At 39.0% G+C, this 21,932-nt stretch overlaps 2 protein-coding genes across 7 annotated transcripts in view; one reads left to right on the forward strand and one right to left on the reverse strand.

Moving 5' to 3' along the window:
• LOC136282710 (peptidyl-prolyl cis-trans isomerase FKBP2-like) overlaps positions 1-21,932 on the forward strand; it is a 100,373-nt gene that overhangs the window by 6,846 nt on the left and 71,595 nt on the right. For 5 of the 6 annotated variants that reach the window (XR_010718376.1, XR_010718378.1, XR_010718374.1 and 2 more), the window contains exon 1: positions 21,260-21,473. The exons of the other annotated variant lie outside the window; for it this stretch is intronic. The gene's annotated coding sequence lies outside the window, so the exon portion shown is untranslated. Of the gene's footprint in view, positions 1-21,259; positions 21,474-21,932 lie in introns of those variants that run through there. 6 annotated transcript variants of the gene reach the window in all.
• On the reverse strand, positions 1,761-7,135 carry LOC131770870 (tetratricopeptide repeat protein 28-like; the record flags this gene model as incomplete). The annotated part of the gene is made up of 3 exons (XM_066170329.1): positions 1,761-2,135; positions 2,453-4,060; positions 4,661-7,135. Coding segments are annotated over 2 exons (4,071 nt in total), but the record flags the coding sequence as incomplete, so codon positions are not given.

The following is a 21,932-nucleotide window of genomic DNA, read 5'->3' on the forward strand; positions in this document are numbered from 1 at the left end:
CTTTTCACACGCACTGATTGGCTATTTGGAAGTGAATAGCAAGTACTAATCACCTTCCAGCAGCCGATGACACAGCACGTCAAGAGTTTAATTTCTGACCATTTTTTGCTATATTGAAAGAAACAAACTAAATGTTTGGTATCTGTGCGGTACCTGCTAAAACAATTATTTGCATCCACTTTTGTGAATAATTGTTAAATAATATCAGCCCTGAGTCAGACATTAAGGTCACAAGAATAAAGGAAATCACCAACTAAAGAAGCTCTTGATTGTTACACAAAATTTTTCCTTTTAACGCCCTAGGAAATGTAGAGTGAACAGTGTGGAAAATACCCATACTGATGTTAGGCCAGTTAAGGTTTAAGGGGTTCTTTCCTTGTGTGATACATGAAGGCCTTCTTCAATCATATTCCGGCATGAACTTTTTTCCTCAAAACGCAACTTAAAATGAATGTACGCCAATTATTTTATCTTTTCAGGGGGCGCTACATTGGTATTTGAGGTTGAGCTGTTGAAGAAAGAGCGAAAAACAGAATTGTAATCAGATCTTGAACACCATATAGCGTGAAGGAAATCTTCTGATGTCAGAACTTTTTGAAAATAAAACTGTCTGTAAGAAAATCATAGAATACTTTCTGTTCATGTTATTTACGCTTCATATTTATTTTTTTTTTTATTTAGATTTTCGGGAAAGGACGGTTTTTGATTGACGAGAAAAGTGTTCTTTGGTTTTGTGGGTAGAAAGTTATCGGTTTTTGGGTATATCTCTAGCACAGAAGATGTCCCCGCATTTCAAACTTGAATATCTCCCACGTGTTCCTCAAATAGACTTCCTGTTGACTTTTTTGAGTCATGGGTTTGGATTGCCATGAGTTTTCTTAAAGGAACCAATCACACCCGAAGACTTCCTACTACAAGTAATGAGAATTGGTGCATTCATTAAAGTGTGGTGTTGTCAAGTGCCTTAACAAGCGCCTTTGCAAGCGTCTTGACCAGCGCCTTTACAACCGTGTCCTGGAGGGGCTCCTAATGACCGTTCAATCTTAAAATATCCATTTAGCGTTAGAACCCCTAGCCGAGTCTACATGCAAAATTTGAGCCAAATCAGTGAACCTGCTTGTCCGACCAGCCTCTCGGTTTGCAATTGGAAAATTCGCTTAAACAGAGTGTTTATGAACACTTTATAGCATTCAAACGCGTAGGAAAAATCTGTCGTAGTATCGGTAATACTAGGATTAAATACAGGTCTTAAAAAATTGTGCCATTTTAATTCCAACAAATCTGATGTTCTTGACACGAACTAATTATAACTAGGTCTAATTCCTCCAAAAGTTAATTAAAATTTCCATTGGACTGAAACTAAGATAATCGAACAATCAAACGACCAATTATTTTTCAAGTTCTATGGAAATCTTTACAAAAACATATGGCTTTAATAGCTTTATGTAAACCTTAGGGCAAAAACCGATTGAAAAAATCGGATGTTCGTGACACAAAAACTAATTAAAACTAGAAAAAATTCCTCCAAAAGTTAATTGAAATTTCCATTCGACTGTAACTAAGCTAATTTAACAATCAAACGACCAATTATTTTTCAACGTTTATGGAAATATTTACACACGCATGTGGCTGCAATACTTTATATAAACCTTAAGGCAAAAACCGATTGAGAAAAAAAAATTGCAAAAACATTTTGGGAATACGTTTTCAAGGTGTTTCAACTTGAACGTAAATATAACACCTAAACTTGTTTACAGATAACAACCTCGTTCATTTTAGATAAAAAAATGTGATGATGATTTCAATACATCACTAATTTAAAAAAATTACTTTTAAGCTAGTTCGAACAGTTCATTAAAAATAAAAAAATGCAAAGTCTTTTTTCTTCTGCGTGTCCAAAATCCTTATAGCTCATAAGAGCATTTAAGACGTGGAGAATCAACTTTTGCAAAAACAGAGATCCATATGGGCTCTTGAAGGCTCTTTCGCTTCTCCTGCTCTCAGTAGAGGACTCTTACAGAGATTTTATAGGTAGCCTTGTGGTTTCTGCTCCAAATATGAACGCTTGCGGGCAACTTTTTACTTTGTTGGGTTCTGTCTTTTCTATGATACAGCTCCAATTCTCACTGCCTTAACTGAAAAGTAAAAAAAATTATAATTCAGGGAGAATCGTTGAGATCATCTAAAATTTTTCATTCGGCCTTACGACATGAAACGATAAACTGCCCAACGATTAGTATAGCAGAAAACTGTTTTTCATTCCTATCAAATTATCTAAGAAAAAGTCTGTGCCCACTCAATTTAAAAGCATTTCAATTTCTTCGGGAAAAAAAGAAACTCCCAAACTTTACACAGCAAGATAACAAAAAAAGCATTTATGATCAAATATGTATCTCTAATTTGGATTTAAAGTTACTTTGCAATGCATAAATGTTATGAAAAGAATAATTACATGGATCAGCAACTAGATGTCGTTGAAATCAAGTGTGACGTCATCACCAATGAGTACAAATGGTGCCCAGTACTTCACCTCCTTGAAGGTTTCGGATTTTCTCAAACACTTCATGGCCTGATTGAGAGCTTCACTTGCCTTCTTGCCTTTAGCAAGTGCATCGTAGAAGAAACTCATGAACTCCAGGGTTCCTTCGTCTGCAATCGCCCACAGGGTTACCACAACAGCTCTAGCGCCAGCACCCAAGAATGCTCGGGCGATGCCAACCACACCCTCGGCCATGACCTCCCCACGAGCACTGTGACAACAGCTTAGAACAACCAGTCGCGCCCGCAGCCCAGCCTCCATGACATCTTTCATCGTCAGTAGATAGTCCTTCTCTTGAGGCTGAGGGGTTTCTCTTGTGGTGTTTGGTGCCAGGATAACTTCACCAGTTTCCATTTTACCATGTGCTGCTATGTGTACTAAAGCCACTGATGAGAGTCGTTTTAACACTTCATCTTTTGTTGCCATTTCTCCAATGAGAGGGGAAATACTGAGGATTCGTCCAATCATCTCCGCCTCTTTCCTTGCTCCCGGAAGTTGTACCAACCGCCTTCCTTGATAGATGATCTCTTCAAAACATGGGTCGCCAACAAGCAATGCACCGCTCTTCAGGTGAAAGTCAGCTGGGCAATCATTGATTAGTTGTAAGGTCGTCAGGGACGGAAGCACGCGGATTCTGAATAAATCACTCAGATAAGTTGACTTCGAGTCCTCCAATGCTGCATAAGGCACAAGACAAAATGGTCCCTCAGGAACAACCGTAAGCTCGTTTCCTTCGATCAGATCAGCAATAGGAGTAACGATGATGTCATAAAGCTTCTGTAGAGCACTTAATTGCGAGTTCTTTACATCAATTTGAATCATATCATTCGCTGCTTCCTCCGCTTTCAGCGAGTCATGGGAAGGATTTTCGTATTTAACAGCATCTCTTGAATCGATCTCCTTCAAGGCAGTTCTGTTCAGTTGCTCGATGAAAAATTCCAGTTCCTCTTCATACTTATAATTGTTGACATGTACCTTTCTCAACTGGACATTATCGTCGCTAAGGAAAACCCAGTAGTAAACGCACGGTCCACTGATAGCTATGAAAACCGTACCTAATGGAACAAAACTCAGGGTAAGGAACGAGATGCTGTTCCTTGAAGAATATCGGGGCTGATATTTTGCTTCTAGCAGATCTTTTAGAGCTTGAGCACGTCCTTTTTCTGCGGCAAGAAGAGCGTTGACAAATTCATTTTGAATTAGGTTTATACGCCACAAGCCTGTGTATGCACTTTTATGCTGATTACGATAAGAAATCTTCCACTGATCGTTGAATCGCAGACCGGTCCTGATACTATCAAACCCCTCTACAGAAGAGTGAAAGCAGTCAGAAGCCCTCTTGAGATTTCCTTGGCACTCAAAATAACTTCCAAGAGAACAGAGTGAGGATGCCTCTCCAGCCTTGTCTCCCACTTCCTTCGCAATTTCTAGATGACGTTGATGGTAATCGATTGCTGTTCTGAACTGTCCCAGACGACCATAAGAGCAGCCGAGATTGCCATAACTGTTTCCCTCTCCGGCCTTGTCTCCCACTTCTTTAGCAATTTCTAGATGACGTTGATGGTAATCGATTGCTGTTTTGAACTGTCCTAGACTATGATAAGCGCAGCCGAGATTGCCATAACTCTTTCCCTCTCCCGCCTTGTCTCCCACTTCTTTAGCAATTTCTAGATCACGTTGATGGTAATCGATTGCTGTTTTGAACTGTCCTAGACCAAGATAAGCGCAGCCAAGATTGCCATAACTCTTTCCCTCTCCGGCCTTGTCTCCCACTTCTTTAGAAATTTCTAGAACACGTTGAAGGTAATCGATTGCTGTTTTGAACTGTCCTAGACCACGATAAGCGCAGCCGAGATTGCCATAACTGTATCCCTCTCCGGCCTTGTCTCCCACTTCTTTAGCAATTTCTAGATGACGTTGATGGTAATCGATTGCTGTTTTGAACTGTCCTAGACTATGATAATCGCAGCCGAGATTGCCATAACTGTTTCCCTCTCCGGCCTTGTCTCCCACTTCTTTAGCAATTTCTAGATCACGTTGATGGTAATCGATTGCTGTTTTGAACTGTCCTAGACCACGATAAGCGCAGCCGAGATTGGCATAACTGTTTCCCTCTCCGGCCTTGTCTCCCACTTCTTTAGCAATTTCTAGATGACGTTGATGGTAATCGATTGCTGTTTTGAACTGTCCTAGACTATCATAAGCGCAGCCGAGATTGGCATTACTCTTTCCCTCTCCAGCCTTGTCTCCCACTTCTTTAGCAATTTCTAGATGACGTTGATGGTAATCGATTGCTGTTTTGAACTGTCCTAGACTATGATAAGCGCAGCCGAGATTGCCATAACTGTTTCCCTCTCCGGCCTTGTCTCCCACTTCTTTAGCAATTTCTAGAACACGTTGATGGTAATCGATTGCTGTTTTGAACTGTCCTAGACCACGATAAGCGCAGCCGAGATTGCCATAACTGTATCCCTCTCCGGCCTTGTCTCCCACTTCTTTAGCAATTTCTAGATGACGTTGATGGTAATCGATTGCTGTTTTGAACTGTCCTAGACTATCATAAGCGCAGCCGAGATTGGCATTACTCTTTCCCTCTCCAGCCTTGTCTCCCACTTCTTTAGCAATTTCTAGATGACGTTGATGGTAATCGATTGCTGTTTTGAACTGTCCTAGACCACGATAAGCGCAGCCGAGAATGCCATAACTGTATCCCTCTCCGGCCTTGTCTCCCACTTCTTTAGCAATTTCTAGATGACGTTGATGGTAATCGATTGCTGTTTTGAACTGTCCTAGACTACCATAAGCGCAGCCGAGATTGGCATAACTCTTTCCCTCTCCGGCCTTGTCTCCCACTTCTTTAGCAATTTCTAGATGACGTTGATGGTAATCGATTGCTGTTTTGAACTGTCCTAGACCACGATAAGCGCAGCCGAGATTGGCATAATTCTTTCCCTCTCCGGCCTTGTCTCCCACTTCTTTAGCAATTTCTAGATCACGTTGATGGTAATCGATTGCTGTTTTGAACTGTCCTAGACCACGATAAGCGCAGCCGAGATTGGCATAACTCTTTCCCTCTCCGGCCTTGTCTCCCACTTCTTTAGCAATTTCTAGATGACGTTGATGGTAATCGATTGCTGTTTTGAACTGTCCTAGACCACGATAAGCGCAGCCGAGATTGGCATAACTCTTTCCCTCTCCGGCCTTGTCTCCCACTTCTTTAGCAATTTCTAGATGACGTTGATGGTAATCGATTGCTGTTTTGAACTGACCTAGACTACCATAAGCGCAGCCGAGATTGCCATAACTCTTTCCCTCTCCGGCCTTGTCTCCCACTTCTTTAGCAATTTCTAGATGACGTTGATGGTAATCGATTGCTGTTTTGAACTGTCCTAGACCACGATAAGCGCAGCCGAGATTGGCATAACTCTTTCCCTCTCCGGCCTTGTCTCCCACTTCTTTAGCAATTTCTAGATCACGTTGATGGTAATCGATTGCTGTTTTGAACTGTCCTAGACCACGATAAGCGCAGCCGAGATTGGCATAACTCTTTCCCTCTCCGGCCTTGTCTCCCACTTCTTTAGCAATTTCTAGATCACGTTGATGGTAATCGATTGCTGTTTTGAACTGACCTAGACTACCATAAGCGCAGCCGAGATTGGCATAACTGTTTCCCTCTCCGGCCTTGTCTCCCACTTCTTTAGCAATTTCTAGATGACGTTGATGGTAATCGATTGCTGTTTTGAACTGTCCTAGACTATGATAAGCGCAGCCGAGATTGCCATAACTGTTTCCCTCTCCGGCCTTGTCTCCCACTTCTTTAGCAATTTCTAGATGACGTTGATGGTAATCGATTGCTGTTTTGAACTGTCCTAGACCACGATAAGCGCAGCCGAGATTGGCATAACTCTTTCCCTCTCCGGCCTTGTCTCCCACTTCTTTAGCAATTTCTAGATGACGTTGATGGTAATCGATTGCTGTTTTGAACTGTCCTAGACCACGATAAGCGCAGCCGAGATTGGCATAATTCTTTCCCTCTCCGGCCTTGTCTCCCACTTCTTTAGCAATTTCTAGATGACGTTGATGGTAATCGATTGCTGTTTTGAACTGACCTAGACTACCATAAGCGCAGCCGAGATTGCCATAACTGTATCCCTCTCCGGCCTTGTCTCCCACTTCTTTAGCAATTTCTAGATGACGTTGATGGTAATCGATTGCTGTTTTGAACTGTCCTAGACCACAATAAGCGCAGCCGAGATTGGCATAACTCTTTCCCTCTCCGGCCTTGTCTCCCACTTCTTTAGCAATTTCTAGAACACGTTGATGGTAATCGATTGCTGTTTTGAACTGTCCTAGACCAAGATAAGCGCAGCCGAGATTGCCAGAACTGTATCCCTCTCCGGCCTTGTCTCCCACTTCTTTAGCAATTTCTAGATCACGTTGATGGTAATCGATTGCTGTTTTGAACTGTCCTAGACTATCATAAGCGCAGCCGAGATTGCCATAACTCTTTCCCTCTCCGGCCTTGTCTCCTACTTCTTTAGCAATTTCTAGATGACGTTGATGGTAATCGATTGCTGTTTTGAACTGTCCTTGATTACAATGAGCTATTCCTAGAAGGTTACAACGGATTCCCTCTTCGGTCTTTTCTCTGTCGACTTTGGCATTTCCCATAATACACTCGTGGCTCTCTATTAATGTTTGAGATTTGCTCAGTAAGTGAAGCAGAGGTTTGTTATCCTTCTCAATCTTATATGGGTTAAGAATAAATAACTGATGAGTGGATGTGAACAAATTTCAATAAAAATTAAAATATTAGAGGTACAATTCTATAAGTTGAGACATTTCATGTATGTGAATCGCTGAGAAAATAAGTATGTCAGTCAAATCCTAGAACCTTACATTTAAAATTTGCATTTTTACATTAACTGAAATAATACTGATTCTAATTTTGAAACAATGGCTGAAATATTTCCAGATTGTGAATCGAAAAAGCTTCAAGAATTTATAGAAAATGCAGCAAATGTAAACACCAAAAAAAAAGACCTTTATGTGGCCAACAGTTCGGACGACGTGGGCTGAAGAAAAACGGATCCGTCTGGATATTATGAGCTTCGAAGCCAAGGAAATTGATGTGAATCTGAAGAAGTTTTTATCTCAGAAAGAATGACGACTCGGACTATAAGTCAGACAGTTTGGGGTTAATGTCAGCGTCACTGGACGTTCTTTTAATGGAAGCTCGTGGTATTTTGCAGAATTTTGGAACATCGCTCTCGCGGTGTTTTTCTCAAATACCCCTAAAAAAACATGCGCTATTCCCTAAACAAACCTTAGAAAAGGACATACCTGTCGAAAGTGGATTTCTTTTGACGATTTCCTATTTTAAATATTTTCTTACCAGAGTGAATATTAATATAAGTGTTAACAAGCTCACTAGGCGTAATCATTGTTTGGTTTGGGCGTCCTGCTGATATTCTTAGAGAGACACTGATGAGGGGCGTTCTGCGAATTAGATAAAATTGCCGTTCTGTCAAATGAAATGTTTTGGAATAACTGAAAATATTTTAGTTTCTTTTAACTGCTCAGCTTGGTGTTAGTGAAAACTGCTTGCATTTCTTTGCGTATAACATTTGAAACACTCGTTAAAGGATACGGCCAATCCCATATGTAGCCAGCTCCTTGCTTCTTTGTACAAGCAAAGCTCCACGCAAGCACTGGCGGCTGAGAAGGTAATGACGTGAGGTATCTAATTAATTACTATCCACAAATAAAAGTAGCCAGAAAATCGTCTCACACCCCATTCACATCAGCAAAACATTTTTAGTCAAACCGGGTTTAACTGAATGAAAACCAGAAAGAGAGGACTGAAAAACTTAATTTTTTCATAGAATTCATACAATCGCTTATTTGCATTTTCAATATGTTATATGTGAAGTCGACTAACATCGGTTTATACTAATTCTATGAAGAAAAAATTTAAACTGTATTTAACAAAACGACTTCAAACATGTTTAATCTTTGGTGTAAATGAACCATTACTGGTTTAATTTTCATTTATAGCTCACTGACCTTAACTTGCACTTTTTATCTACATAGCAAACATTTACGGACCAGTTATTGTTGATACTCGAGGTACAGTCAGCTGCCGTAATCCATACAATTCTCTTGAAGAAACCACAGCAAAGTGGTTTGATGAATTTTGACTGCAACACCCACCTTTCTTAATAGCTTTGATTAAATTGGGTTCCAACTGAACAGAAACTGTTGCATCATTGAGACATTCTTCGTAGTTTCCTAAGGAATTCAGGAACTAAGTGTCAGTCGTCATCACGTGCCAATTTACGTATCCGTCTTTATACCTGTCCTAGACTTGGCCTTAGTTAAAACCAGGAGAAAATCATTTTATCGGGTAAAATTGGGGGAGATAAGGTTCACATTTTGACCCAGATTTGACCCAGATTTAAGAGAATGTGGTCAAACTCCTTCGTATTTCGCCTCTTGTCCTTTAGATATTTCAAACTTGGCAACTGGGTATGATCACAAGAAACTCACAGAGTTCATCTCAGGGCAATTCTCCTCATATTGATTTTTAGTTGGTGGTTTACTTATCAAAGAAGCAGCTCTACGCTTCCTTGGTATCATATTAGTCCATCGCTGGAGTTGCCTTCTTATGCTGAATAAGCCGACGCATACCCGAAGTGCTGTATTACAAATTATTTTAATTCTCCTTTGGGAACGATGTGTTTCGGAAAAAGTATTGTTCTTTGCAACCTTGAAGACTTGAATAAAATATGAGTAGATTACTCGGATCTAGGAATTCCGGTTTTTCTAAAGCTTCTCTTCACTTTAGACTATATGACCCTGTAAGTGCTTTGCTCATATCTGATTGCTTTTCCGGGCATCTTTTGAGAGGATTCCTTGCTTTTTTCTCCATAAAATTCGTCTTTTAAAAAAGTGATTGATTCTTAAGTTGGCAGATGGCCGAGCCATTATTTCGGTGGTCGAGTCAGCAGAATATGAGTCACAACGACTGGCTAGGGAGGACATGACGCCACTTAAGAGGATTACCACCTTGATTTAAGGATACGCACTTTTTGAGGGGTAACCATCATAAACTAAATTGTTCCGTTTTAGCTTGATATAATCGTAAGCCGGCTGAGACGCAACAATTCGAAATGGAAGATGTTATACTGAGTGAATTAGACGCGTAATTAATTTTAACCACAGAACGGATAAACCTCCGCACAACATCAGTCCTGAGATGTTGGTCTTCGAACCTGTGTGGGAATTTCGATATTCTTATTAGTTGCTTTGCAATTTATTTGGCAAGTATACTTTTCATAATTTACGGTAAGAATATCTCACAATTGCGATGAAACTTTGCAGGAGAATTTCATCCTAATGGAGAATTTCCACGTGTGCGATCGACATGAAATATTAAAGTTGCCAGTTTCATTTCAATATTCATACGATAAAAGGATGCAAAAATGGCAGGGAAGTCAGCAGGCGAGGATAAAATCCCGTTTAAAATGGGTGCAGAATGTACATTCATTAACTTCACGGAGTACATTCCATGAAGAATTTAGTAGTTTTAAAAAGATTCTTACCCAAATGGAAATGAGCTGCTGCTCTGTTGCTATAAAGCTTGGCGTTCAGCCGTATATCTTCGCAGTTCACTTGAAGACCTTCCGAGTAGGAGTTTATCGCGTTTTGATGTTCTTCCTGTCTGTATTCTTTGTTACCTTCCTCGAGACATACTCTTGCTATATCTGAAAACACACCGGTTTAACATTAATGATTTCGTTTTAACAAGGTTTCGTTTTTATGTCGTTAGATCCCCTTTCTAATTCCTATCCTTTACAGGCCTTTCGTTCTTTTTGAACAGTCGGTTACTGCATACATGAGCCCGCCGACCATTAACCCTCACCCCACTGATATCTATAAGTTTTATAAACCGTTAACTCTAAGATGATGTTTTGAATCACTTCAAATGGTCTCCAGACCAATGAAATTCGGGAACTCTGGCCATATATGGTGTGGTGTGTTTGAAAGAACGCAGAACAGATAAAACTTTTTGCAAACGTTATTGTCCATTTGATTTCCACGATCAGTCTCCTCTCGACCTTATTTGCAAGTGTGTTATCTCAAATGTTTTTAAATTGTATCAGGATATCTTTAGCAAGAGTAGTGATTCATAATTTATAATGCAACTGCAAAAGTGCACGTGGTGTAAATGAGAAGCATTCTCGACATTTTCTTTGATTTTGACTCAAATCCCTCCCTGATACTGAGTACGATACTAATTTTTTCATTACATTTTTCTCTTATTTCTCGCGGTAATAGATTTAATGATGATTTTCATTCCATGTATATGTATACAATTGTACACCTCGCACTGACAGCTTGTTCGTGACCCACGCAAAAAAAAAATTCAGTGTTTGTTCTGGTGATAAAGTTTGAAATTCGAACATATAGTTTCTGTTTCAAAAGTTATTCACAGAATAGGTAAAAAAATTTAATAAAAATGTGCTTAGTTAAAAACCATACCGAGGCGTCTTTTAAAGAATCTAATTTCTCACCTCTTAATGGATCATCGTACACCTCCAGTTTGGTGTCATTTGATGTCACTTGCCTTTCGTTTGTCCCTGAAATTCGATCATTTGATAAACATTATTACTATTGCCAGAGAAAACGCAAAAATATGAAAAATAAAACTTCATTAAAATGAATTATTATGCATAAAAATTCATTTATAGTCCATGCGAATTGCTCAAATTATGACGATCGAGTTTGAAAAGCGCTAGGTCAAAACTGGTGTTCAGTTCCTTTTTCCGTGATGTCATCGGCCATTTTGAATCTTTATGCGGATTACCGCTGTACTTCCAGTCCCAGACTTGCCACTCTTGATAATGCCCACTAAAGATGTACTTAACTATTCCATCACTAAACATCACAACCGCTTCAAAATGACCATGTAGCAGTGTTTTTCTATGGCTCTCTCTCACCTGTGACCCGAATCTCATTGTTCAAATCCAGTCCTTCTCCCGTTGTCCGAAGTTTACTCTCCGCCATAGCTGGAAATAAAATAGAATATAATTTTACTGCGCTTGAAAACATCCTCACGAAACAAAAAAGGATACTTAAATGAAAATAATACAAAAAGAAAGGCGGAAACCAACTTGTCTCTGATACTTAGATAAAACGAAAGAGTGAGAATTTCAAAGTTTTCTCCCTCATGCTGTTGTGATGGGATTTTGCTTAAAAAATTCCCCACTCTCCGGATACGGACAGCAGTGTAATGCCTGTGGGTTTCCCGTGAAACGAGGTTGTTGAATCTTCGAGTTGTACGGCGCATTTTACAAACTCAAAACGCAGTCAAGGGTTTGCACAACTGTCACGAGTTCTTCCAAAATCCCGCAGCCTATTATGCAAAGAAACACGTTTACATACGATCATCTAAACATAACTATCAACTAATTAGAGCGAGAGTAAGATTTCATTTGGTTTACGTATTTTCTAGCGAATTTTCCATAGCTCTCGTGAATCAGAGTTATCAGTGCGTTTTTCCAAAGTGTGAAAAAGGCTCCAGCGAACAATATATTCCACAAATATTCTTCTGAAGAGAGCTAAGTAATCATGAATGACCGGAAGCCACTAACCCGTAACAAAATGTGTTTTGAGAAAAGTCTTCCTTTTTCATTTGTAATTTATTATGATCCAGAATTTTCTGAATAAGATGGTATTTTAGGAGCTGTATATTTATCTTTGCATCGGCCTTCTGGCTATCGAGAACAATAATCTGCTTACACATCAAAAGTAAGTGGAGAACCAAGCGCTGGTTCTCGCATCTTGTAGGCCATCGAGAGACTTTGCTGCCAGATTATAGGAGCATTTGAAACCGAAATAAAACTGGAAAAACCTTCAGATATCACAAAACTATGGAGAAATTAAAAAATATCTGTAAATGTATTACTGACATAAAATAATATGTTGCTGTTTAATTTTAAAGGGAATATAAGGAAATTTCTCTTGTTAGACAGGCGTGGTATTCTCCGCGTTGTTCGGAGCAGGATTCTATGCAACCATTAGCATTTTCAGAGCCTAAATGTTTACCTTCCGAAGTAAACACATGAGCTAATGTAGTTCGTCATTGCGCAGAGAGAATTCCCGCCAAAACCGAATTCCGACCAAACCGCGAAATACGACAAATCACCTTTTGGATGAGTAGTTTAAATTGTTGAAGAAAAAATTAATATTATTTTTTGAGGAGGTCGAACGATGTTTGCAAAGCTTCCAAAAAAAAAAATAAATAAATAAATGGTAACGCTGGCGAAGTTTCATTTTCATACATGATCAAGAATTCGTAATAATTAAAATTTTGGGGGTGAAAGTTTTCATTTTTATGTCACCTCGCTCTTTATCACGTTACCCCAACTTCCCGTCTTTTTTTTTGTTATTTTCATGTGGTGTAACCCACGAGCGAACAAGATTAAGGCGAATCCAGCTGTGTTCTGATCAGCTACCTGAGAGGGTGTGATGTGCTCTCTCAGGATTTCCCACGTTGAAGTCGAAAAAAAGAAATGATGTGCTTGTAGCTGGTTCATTACTTTGTAATTTCTTAAGCAGACATTTTTTTGTTTCACAAACATAAAACGTTTTACAGAAGTTTTAAATACAAAGGAGCCACGAATATATCTCCCTGTAAGTCAAAATAAAGAAAACTATAACGAGTCCCGCAGATTCATTCATTTTGGTAACCTCTTGGTTTATATAAATAATTTTTCTGTATAATATATCCCTCATTGACGAAACCATCGTCTCGGTCCTTAACAATCCTGAGAAGGAACTTGGCCGGATTTACGCCTTCTTAAGCTCATGATCAAGCATGTCCATGCCAGTTGCGGGGTATTACGTGTCATGATTAACAATTATTCGCCGCAGGCTCAGTGAATATTGTTGAATAATCCCTGAGACTAATCATCGAAACAATTACACTATAGTAATTCATAATATGAAAACTGTTTAGTACCTGTTAAATCGCCATCCTCTGAATCGGTTTATCCTCCAAAAGTTGTCATTATTATTTCTATATACCTGAAAATATCAAGAATAATACGTTAAGCTTTACTAAAATTTCGATGGAACCATGAAAGATTTCATATTAACGAGCAATAGATCAGTCTATAATCCCTTGTCACGAGTAAATAACAAATCTCTTCAAATGTCCAGTTTAGATATTAAAATTGCTCTTCTACTTCATTAAAGTTCTCGTGCTCGTCTTTTTCTTTGTTTTTGTTCTTTCTCTTGAATTATGTGTATATTTTTAATGTTTCTGTATTCCTATTACTTCATCCTGCGACTTAGGCTCAGTTATATTTCTTTCAATGGAGGACACAGGCCATCCGCAATCAAAATCTATTTTTCAATTCTCCTGAGCAGGACAGTTTCTGCCATATAAAACTGAATTGACAAGGATGAAGACAACCTACGAGTTATACTGTTATTGTACCAGGAGCACAAGCGGTGCACATAACACTGGAATCAGCCATGCTGTAGTTTCATAAATCTCTCTTGGGCAGATAAATCAGCTACCTCAATGTTTATTATGTTTATCTTAGTGTCAGCATTGAGAAATAATTCCTTCATCGAATTCAAACTTATAAAGAGAGAGAAGTTTTTTTCTCGGGGTCGAATAAAGAAAAATCTTTTTATCCGTCACGGATAAAAAATTAAGAGAATCTAAGCATCTTTGAGGATTCAATCTCTAAACCCGTAGATCTTGATGTTTTTAATTTCTTCATTTGACGATGGAGCTTGAACTTTACTCTCTTTCTTAATCCACTTTCAGACATGACGTTCTCGACAATTCAGATGCCAGGAGAATGCGGGAAGTTTTGTCAAATACGAACCCAGCGTATGTCTTGACTCACTAACGAGGTCTTTTGTAGCTTTGAACTTGAGCTTTAGATCATAAAATTTGAATGTCGAGGTTCGAATCCTCGAGGGAAGCTAGATATTTTTCTTTCTCCCTCGCTTACGACGAATTAATGTCATATTTCTCCGATTCTTTCGTCTTAAGTTTAAATTTTGTTCATTTGTATTTAGTCATTAATCCAGTACTCACCTGCAACTCTTGTGAAATTGTGATTTTCCCCGCAAGCGTATAACAAAACGGTATACTTGGTAACACGAGCAGTTTCGAAGAAGCTGAATACAATTACGAGCTTATTAAACTGAAAACAAAAAATGGTGTATCATTTGTTAAATTTGTAAGTCACGAATCTATTTTTTGGTCCTGCATTCTATTTTACTTTTCAATCGTCATGCTGGAACTGGATGTCAAATAAATCTTCAGCTTTTTCATTTTCGCGTTAAGGAGCGGAGTAGGTCACAAATATGAATGTAACGCTGAGTCTAACTTCCCAGCAGCCACGCACAGTCTCATTGACTAAATGTTCAGTAGTCAGGAATTTTTACAGAAATTCTACTGAGAGGTTCTTTCAAACTTCTTAATAGTGTTGGATGCTTGTTAAGAAATTTCATATGAATTCAAAGTTTAGTAAGTTTTTTGGTTGACGAGTTATTGACTAGTGTCATGTAAAGAGCGTTTGATCCGATCATGAAGTCATTTCCCATGCACCCGTTTCCTGTCACGCTCTCGTCGTCTTCGCGGTCACACAACAAGCAAGAGCTGGCACTAATTAGTGTTAAGAATTACTAACAGAAATATAATTCCTTGAGTGAAGCTTAAGCGTACAACATGGCGTTTATAGGTTAAATTTGGACTGACCAAAAATCACTGTAAATTTTTCAGGTGCACCTGATGGCCGGCAAACTTGAAACTCACCTGACAAAGAAACTAAAACCTCGTCGTAGCTTGAACTTATCTAACACTTTAAAAACATAACAAAAAATTTTCTTTTATATCGATAATAAAAAATTTATTAAAGAGACTACATTTTGATTTCAGTCGAAGAATTCAACCCCAACGGATTTATTTGCGACTTCTATCACTGCTCGTGTCATTAGAGAAAATCGCGAGCAAATTTCCTTATTGATTAGCGCTGGTGCACACACAGAGTCATTTGCAACTCACCTTGGGATAAAGTGGTGGCTGGGATGCATGCGGGCACTGGCCTTGACGTTAAGCCCTCAGCACTCCCTTTGGGAAAGCTGGCTTGGGGGCGGGCCATACCCACCTTCATAAACAGTAATGCCACCACAAGATAGCTATACCCTTAAAGACGGTTATGTAAAAATTTCAAAATTTGCTTCTCAGCAACTGCTGCATCAAATTTAAATAAACAAAGATAGAAAACCTCTTTGGAATAGATACACTGAAGACACTACTGCAACTTTGAATCTGTTGAATTATGCAATTCTTATTAGTCAGCCTGTTATTAGAGTATTTTGCATATGGTTGGGTTCGAACAGAGTAAGAAAGAAGTTGGAAAGAAGGTTTATTCCCCAACTACAATGCTTTGTATCTCCAAGACACTTCGCTGATCAAAACTTTCTTCACGGCCATCGGCGTTTTAACTCGCTGAACAGGAGTTAAAATCAAATTCTTTGAGGGACGCGAGATGTTCTTTATCGAATCAGCTTGAAATCGGTTAATGTTTGTCGCTGAAACCGAGAATATTTTTATTATTTCCTATCAACAAAATTGTGCCAAAGGCAGGAATTTTAGATAAAGAACGCTTAGAATTTTGTAATTGATGAATATCGGGAAAGAGCCGATTTGAGCGTTTCTTTTGTTAGAGCTAAATGTTTGGAACATTTTGTCAAAAATTCCACTCAAAAGCAATTTTGTGTTGCGAGGAGCCACACTGGATTATTCCACGGTTAGAAGTCAGCGGACACCCACCTTGCATTTCTGTTTCTGGCGCGCGCCTATATAAAATGCTGCTATAATGACGCAATCTAATTGTAAATCAGAATCAAGACCACCATTACGAAGGCCAAGATGGCTTTTGTAACGTCTTGGATAAGTTCTTTTACATTCGCATGTTAAAGGGAATATTTTTCGCAGCAGTCAGAAACAGAATGCGAAGAAAGGTAGGTCTTAAATCATTTAGTCCAATTTCAATTAAAGTTTTTAGTCCGTGAGTAAACAACGGAAAACTTTTACAGACTGATTGTGCGGCTAGCTTTATCAAACCATTAAAATACTTCACCGGCTACCAGACAGAAATGTGAATATCCAAGATTTTAAGTAAAAAAATTGTGTTTAACTGCCATAATTGGAAACGAGACCTTATTGAACCAATGTGTGAGAGCTGGGTGGGCGCTTGACAAAAATTGCGAGGTGAGATACGGCGCAGGGGTGATATTTAAATCGGACAACGAAACAGGTGGTAAATATCATTATGCTGTGAAAATATTAAGAGTTTCTCTCGCGACTTGAGGTTTGTAGCTTTAAAAGTCCATGTAGCGCGACAACAACAAAAAAATGCATGCGATCATCACAAGCAAACATTGAGCAATAAACACCTCTCCGATTCAAGTCAATAGACGTGCTCTGTAACGGCTGCCACGCCTTTGCCACCAGACATTGATTCGTTTTAAGTTTGTTTCGTATTAAACGTGTTAAACCGCAATAGAGACGTTACTGTTTGTCCATTAGGGACGTGATCTTTAAGTTCCACCCAGAACCGCATTTTAGTTAGTTATCTTGCGTTGGGCTAACGATAAGACGTGTTTATCGAAAAGCGCCCTTTTGCCCACCTTATCTCGAAGTTCGTTTTGGTCAAACTCTTACAAGCGGGACTGTTATGTAAGTGCTTATGTTCCTTTTCTTTGTGCTTGTTTAAACATCTAGTCTTTCGGTAGTTTCGCCCAGTTTTTTATACCAGTTTCTTTGCAACCTTGTAACACGTGGCTTACATTGTTCATGCTTTGTTAGTAAGCTACTCGTTTTTTACACTCGGTTATTAGTTTTGTTAGAATTCGTTTTCAAGCGGTTCTCCTTTATCCTTTGAAGAGAGTCTTTTGTGATCTTGCTTTTATATCGGAATGATTGGAATGTTGGTTCGTATCTTAGAATTTAGCTTAGCTTCTTCCTTATAATTTCATATTTCAGTTTACGATAAGTACTTGGATACCTCAACTACGCTAATAAAACGATTCAAATCTTTTCCGTGAAATATATCCTCGCTTCATAGTGCGTCTTCATTAGCGAAACTCATAGTTGTCGTTGAAATCTGCTTCGCTTGTGTCGGCCGCTACATGCTCTTTTTGTCTTTATTTAGCTGGTGATATACGGCTGAGCAACTCTGGCCGAGTAGAGGTTAGACTTTGAGGGATCTGGGGAGCAATATTCAGGGAATAAGGTGAACGCACGCTCACGGTACACTTGCACGCTAAAACAAAATAACGAGCTTTTAACACTTTAGCAGCGTGTAAGTTACTTGCCTTATTAACTTCGCAGCTATTGTCGTGCTTCGTACGGTCGAAGCACAGGAACGTGTTGAAATCTTGCTCGCAACTTTGCACGATATAACACGGCGACCGTGCCAATTTTACAACACGCCTCTTAAAGTTAAAGTTGCTTTCGATTTGTAAAAAGAAGTACGTCCTAATCTAAAAGGCTTTTTAGCTCACCGACATGCCCGGTCGATATACGATACTCAGTATCCAGTGCAACTAATTTGCCAAACGTAAAGGAATATTTCGACTTGTTGGCCATCATTTAAAACTATGTTTGAATTTCTTTCCTTCACTTTTTAATTCCTCGTTTTCTTAAAACAGCTTGCAAAACATGGGCCGAACGAGGAAAGTTCTCTGCTCTTGAAATCGTGCATGAACTTTTGAAGGTAGCAGGCACAAACTTTTAAAATAATAAGAGCGAACCTGTATGATGCCAAGCAAATGGCTACTTCGTTGAGAGTAAACTGTGTTCTCACCGTGTTTGTCTGTTTCGCTAGTCTCCGAGGCATTATTTATTTATATTGTTAAATTTGTTAAATCGACAAGTACGAAAGTCCGTGTGGTGCAGTGGTGGTTTTTATTTTTTTATATACGGACGGAGTTTACAAAATAATGAAATATCTAATATCTCAGAAATATCTTTTTCCTTAATTAACTAACAGCCTATTTGCCAAACTTTAAGCGTTATAGACTCCTTTGACTGTCGTCACCTAACTTGTTTGTAAACGCATTATTTTTGGCAAATAAATGATTTTCTGGTCTGCCTTTTATGCCCGGTTCTTACGCAAGGTATAGACCGCAGCGCTAAAGACTAAGAGCTCGTAAGATGCCAAGATCGGCGTATAGTAAGTAATGCGCGGCTTCACTCAGAGAGCTTCGTTTTGCGCCGGCTGACTAGCGGTTATTTATTTTAAAAATGACGGCTTGCATAAAGTGACGAACAGCGACCGCGTAGGGGACATGGAGCCGTAAATCTGTTGCAAAAGGACTCACAAAGGTTCAGTACTGGGCTAATTAACTTCGTGAAGCGATAAGGATTTGTATTTTACGAGATAAGAATTAAGTTTTAAAAAAGTAATTTATGTGTTCAAACTGAGCTCCTCTGGACCTTGTGAAACACTTCGTGCTCACTGAATTCCTTGTGAAAATCCTGAGTGAAAGAGCCGTGATTTGCAGTAAATGTTTCCTTTTTTATAGTAAATTTCGGATAGGACAGAAGATCTTCTTCATTTTCGCTTATATTCTGTAAGTAATATACTTTACAAACACCGTTCTGTATGTATGTTTCAGTGGTGTTGTTGTCCTTACGTGTGACGGTGGCTTGGTAGATTAGTGATGATTGGAGGTAGTTTCTTTTAAGTGGGCATGTGTTCTTCTGTCGGTAGTTGCATGAATTTTTGTCTTTTGTGTTGGTGTCATCTGCGTAACAATTCTCGCTGCTACAGGCAACAAAATGGCGTCGAAGAGAACGTGATGCTAACATGGTACAAGTTGACACTTAAAGTTACCGCCTCTAGGCTGGCATTAGTATTTGAATTAAAAAAAAGTCATCCACAGGTTTGTTTGTGGCATAACGTACTCAGTAATGTCTCATTTCGAAGGAAAATTTTGCTTTTTCCCCAGTGTCCTGGAGCCTTTTGTAAAAAAACACAGACGATATTGATAACGATAGCGGTAACGATAGAGAAAATGACAACGGCAACGATAACAATAACACTGACGACAAGAATTACAGGAACGAGAAGGATTATGGGATGATAAATAGAAATGTTTACTTCATAGTTTAGAGAAGATAAAACAGCCGGCATACACCCATTTCCATCCAAGTGCTTCTAGGATACAAAAAGATTTTCTCGTTCATTCCGGCTTAATTCCAATGTCGATTAACTTACCTTCCCTGTCAAATCAGCTTTCTTGGTGCAAATTGGCTAAAATATAATGCGCCAGTGGCGAACGAGGAACCTTAGTGAGAAAACGAAAAAGGGCTCGTTTTTGAGATCGTGGCGCCACAATTGACATGAGCTGTATTGGATTGGAATCAAGAAAGAACGGCTAGAAGATTTTCCATTATAACATAAAAATTGATGTAAATCTGGTTTGCCTTGTTGTAAAGTGATGTACACTCAAAATGAGTGAAAGAAGTTTTTGCCAACTTATTTCATCAGAGATCTAAAACCGGAAAATATTCTGATAACCTCAAATGGCCACCTGAAGCTGTCAGACTTCGGTCTGAGCGAAGTTGTCGCCTTTACAATCACTGAAGTATGTGGAACTTATCCATATATGGCGCCTGAGGTATAAGGCATTGTAGCAGATTACCCTGAAAAGTCTTTGCTCAAATCGCTGATGTTTTTCTCACTACTTATTTAGCTTCTCGTTAGATTTTTAAGAAAGTCCTTCTTTCTTCTCCTATTCTGAGGATAAAATGTATTCATATAATCCTCCACTAAGGCCAATCTTAATAAAGGCATTGTCAAACGAAACCCAACATCTTTCTCGGCAATATGGGGATATGTTACCTCTCTGTTTGTCACGAAAATTTAGCAAATTATGATAATAACATTTTGTGATACCTCTCCGCCCTCAGTTTCCGATAAAAACAGAGTAAAAGGACCACCTGTTAGAAGATCCTGACCACGCCCTTGTTAATGCATTGATATTTCAAATCAGGCTCATGCAGTTGAATTGTTAATACGCTTTTTACAATGCTAACGAATTGAACCTTTTGCCTCACTGTGACATTACATTTGATTAAAAACATTAACACTTTGTAAGAATCGCCAATATTCCAGTCCAAGAGGAAGTACAAGAAATTTACAGATTAGTAACTGACGCCCTGAGGTGTGTACTCAACAGGATTTACAGTACAGGTTTTGTTTTATCCACTCAAAATGCTTTTACATGGAAATGTTCACACATGACGTTAATTTAGTCAAACAAACATAAGTTGAAACTTAATCCGGTCAAAAAAAATGCTCCACCAACCAAAATTAATTGAATTCACAATAAAAGATTTGATCATCGAGGTTTGCGGATCACAAAGTTTTGCGATGAACTAAAAGGACCCAATGGACTTAGTAGACAACTTAGACAACTCCCTCAGTAAAGTGCTTCTAAATAAATATTTTTAGCAAACACTGCAGAGGAAATAGTGCAGTTCATTTTTAAAGGTATTTCAACTTCAACGAAACAAATCTTTTATTTCTCTCCCCTCCCCCTTTCATTATTTTTGACCGTCGACCGCCCCCTTGGTATAAATTTATTCCTCTCCCCAGCCTTCCGCTGCCATTAAAATCAAAGATGGCGGCCATAATATTCGTTATGAAATTACTTAGCACTCGCTCGCCAAAATTACGCCTGCTCTGCAGGCTATAATCACCAGCGCACCTTCTTTGAACCAAGCATAATCTGAACCATCCGTATGGCCATTGAGACAATTTGCTTCAAGCTGAAAAGGGGTCATCATCAAAGGGAAGCGAACTACAAGGGATCCGAGAAAGAAGAGGAGGTAAGCCGTGTCTTATCTGGGTTTTCTCTAACGCTATGGCCCAGAAAAATTCAATCTTTTTTTACCAATCGTCGTTTGATACTAGCTTTAGTTTATAATTAAAATCACGTTTCGGCAAAACAATGACTTTGGCCTTCATCGCCTAAAAACCCTCGCGCCGGTTCATCGCTCGAATAACATTCTAAAGTGTTCGTATTCTTCAAGTTATTTCTTGTCCTGTCGTTTGGAATGTTTTATACGGTCATGGTGTTAATGGAAAAGAAGTTATCTTACGGATTTTGTTTTGTCTAGAAAGTTTTCAAATGATAGCGAACGGCGAGCGCAAGTTTCTATCTCTTTCTCTCTTCAGTCAACTATCGTAGGATTTACTCTATTTTTAAAAAAATCGCGCTTTGTCCAAGAAGTATTGTTTTAGCCTGAGAACGAAGTAGTGGCCTTTCCCAAAATTCAAATAAAATG

This window comes from Pocillopora verrucosa, chromosome 7 (genome assembly GCF_036669915.1).
Source record: "Pocillopora verrucosa isolate sample1 chromosome 7, ASM3666991v2, whole genome shotgun sequence".
NCBI classification, from domain to species: Eukaryota; Metazoa; Cnidaria; class Anthozoa; order Scleractinia; family Pocilloporidae; genus Pocillopora; species Pocillopora verrucosa.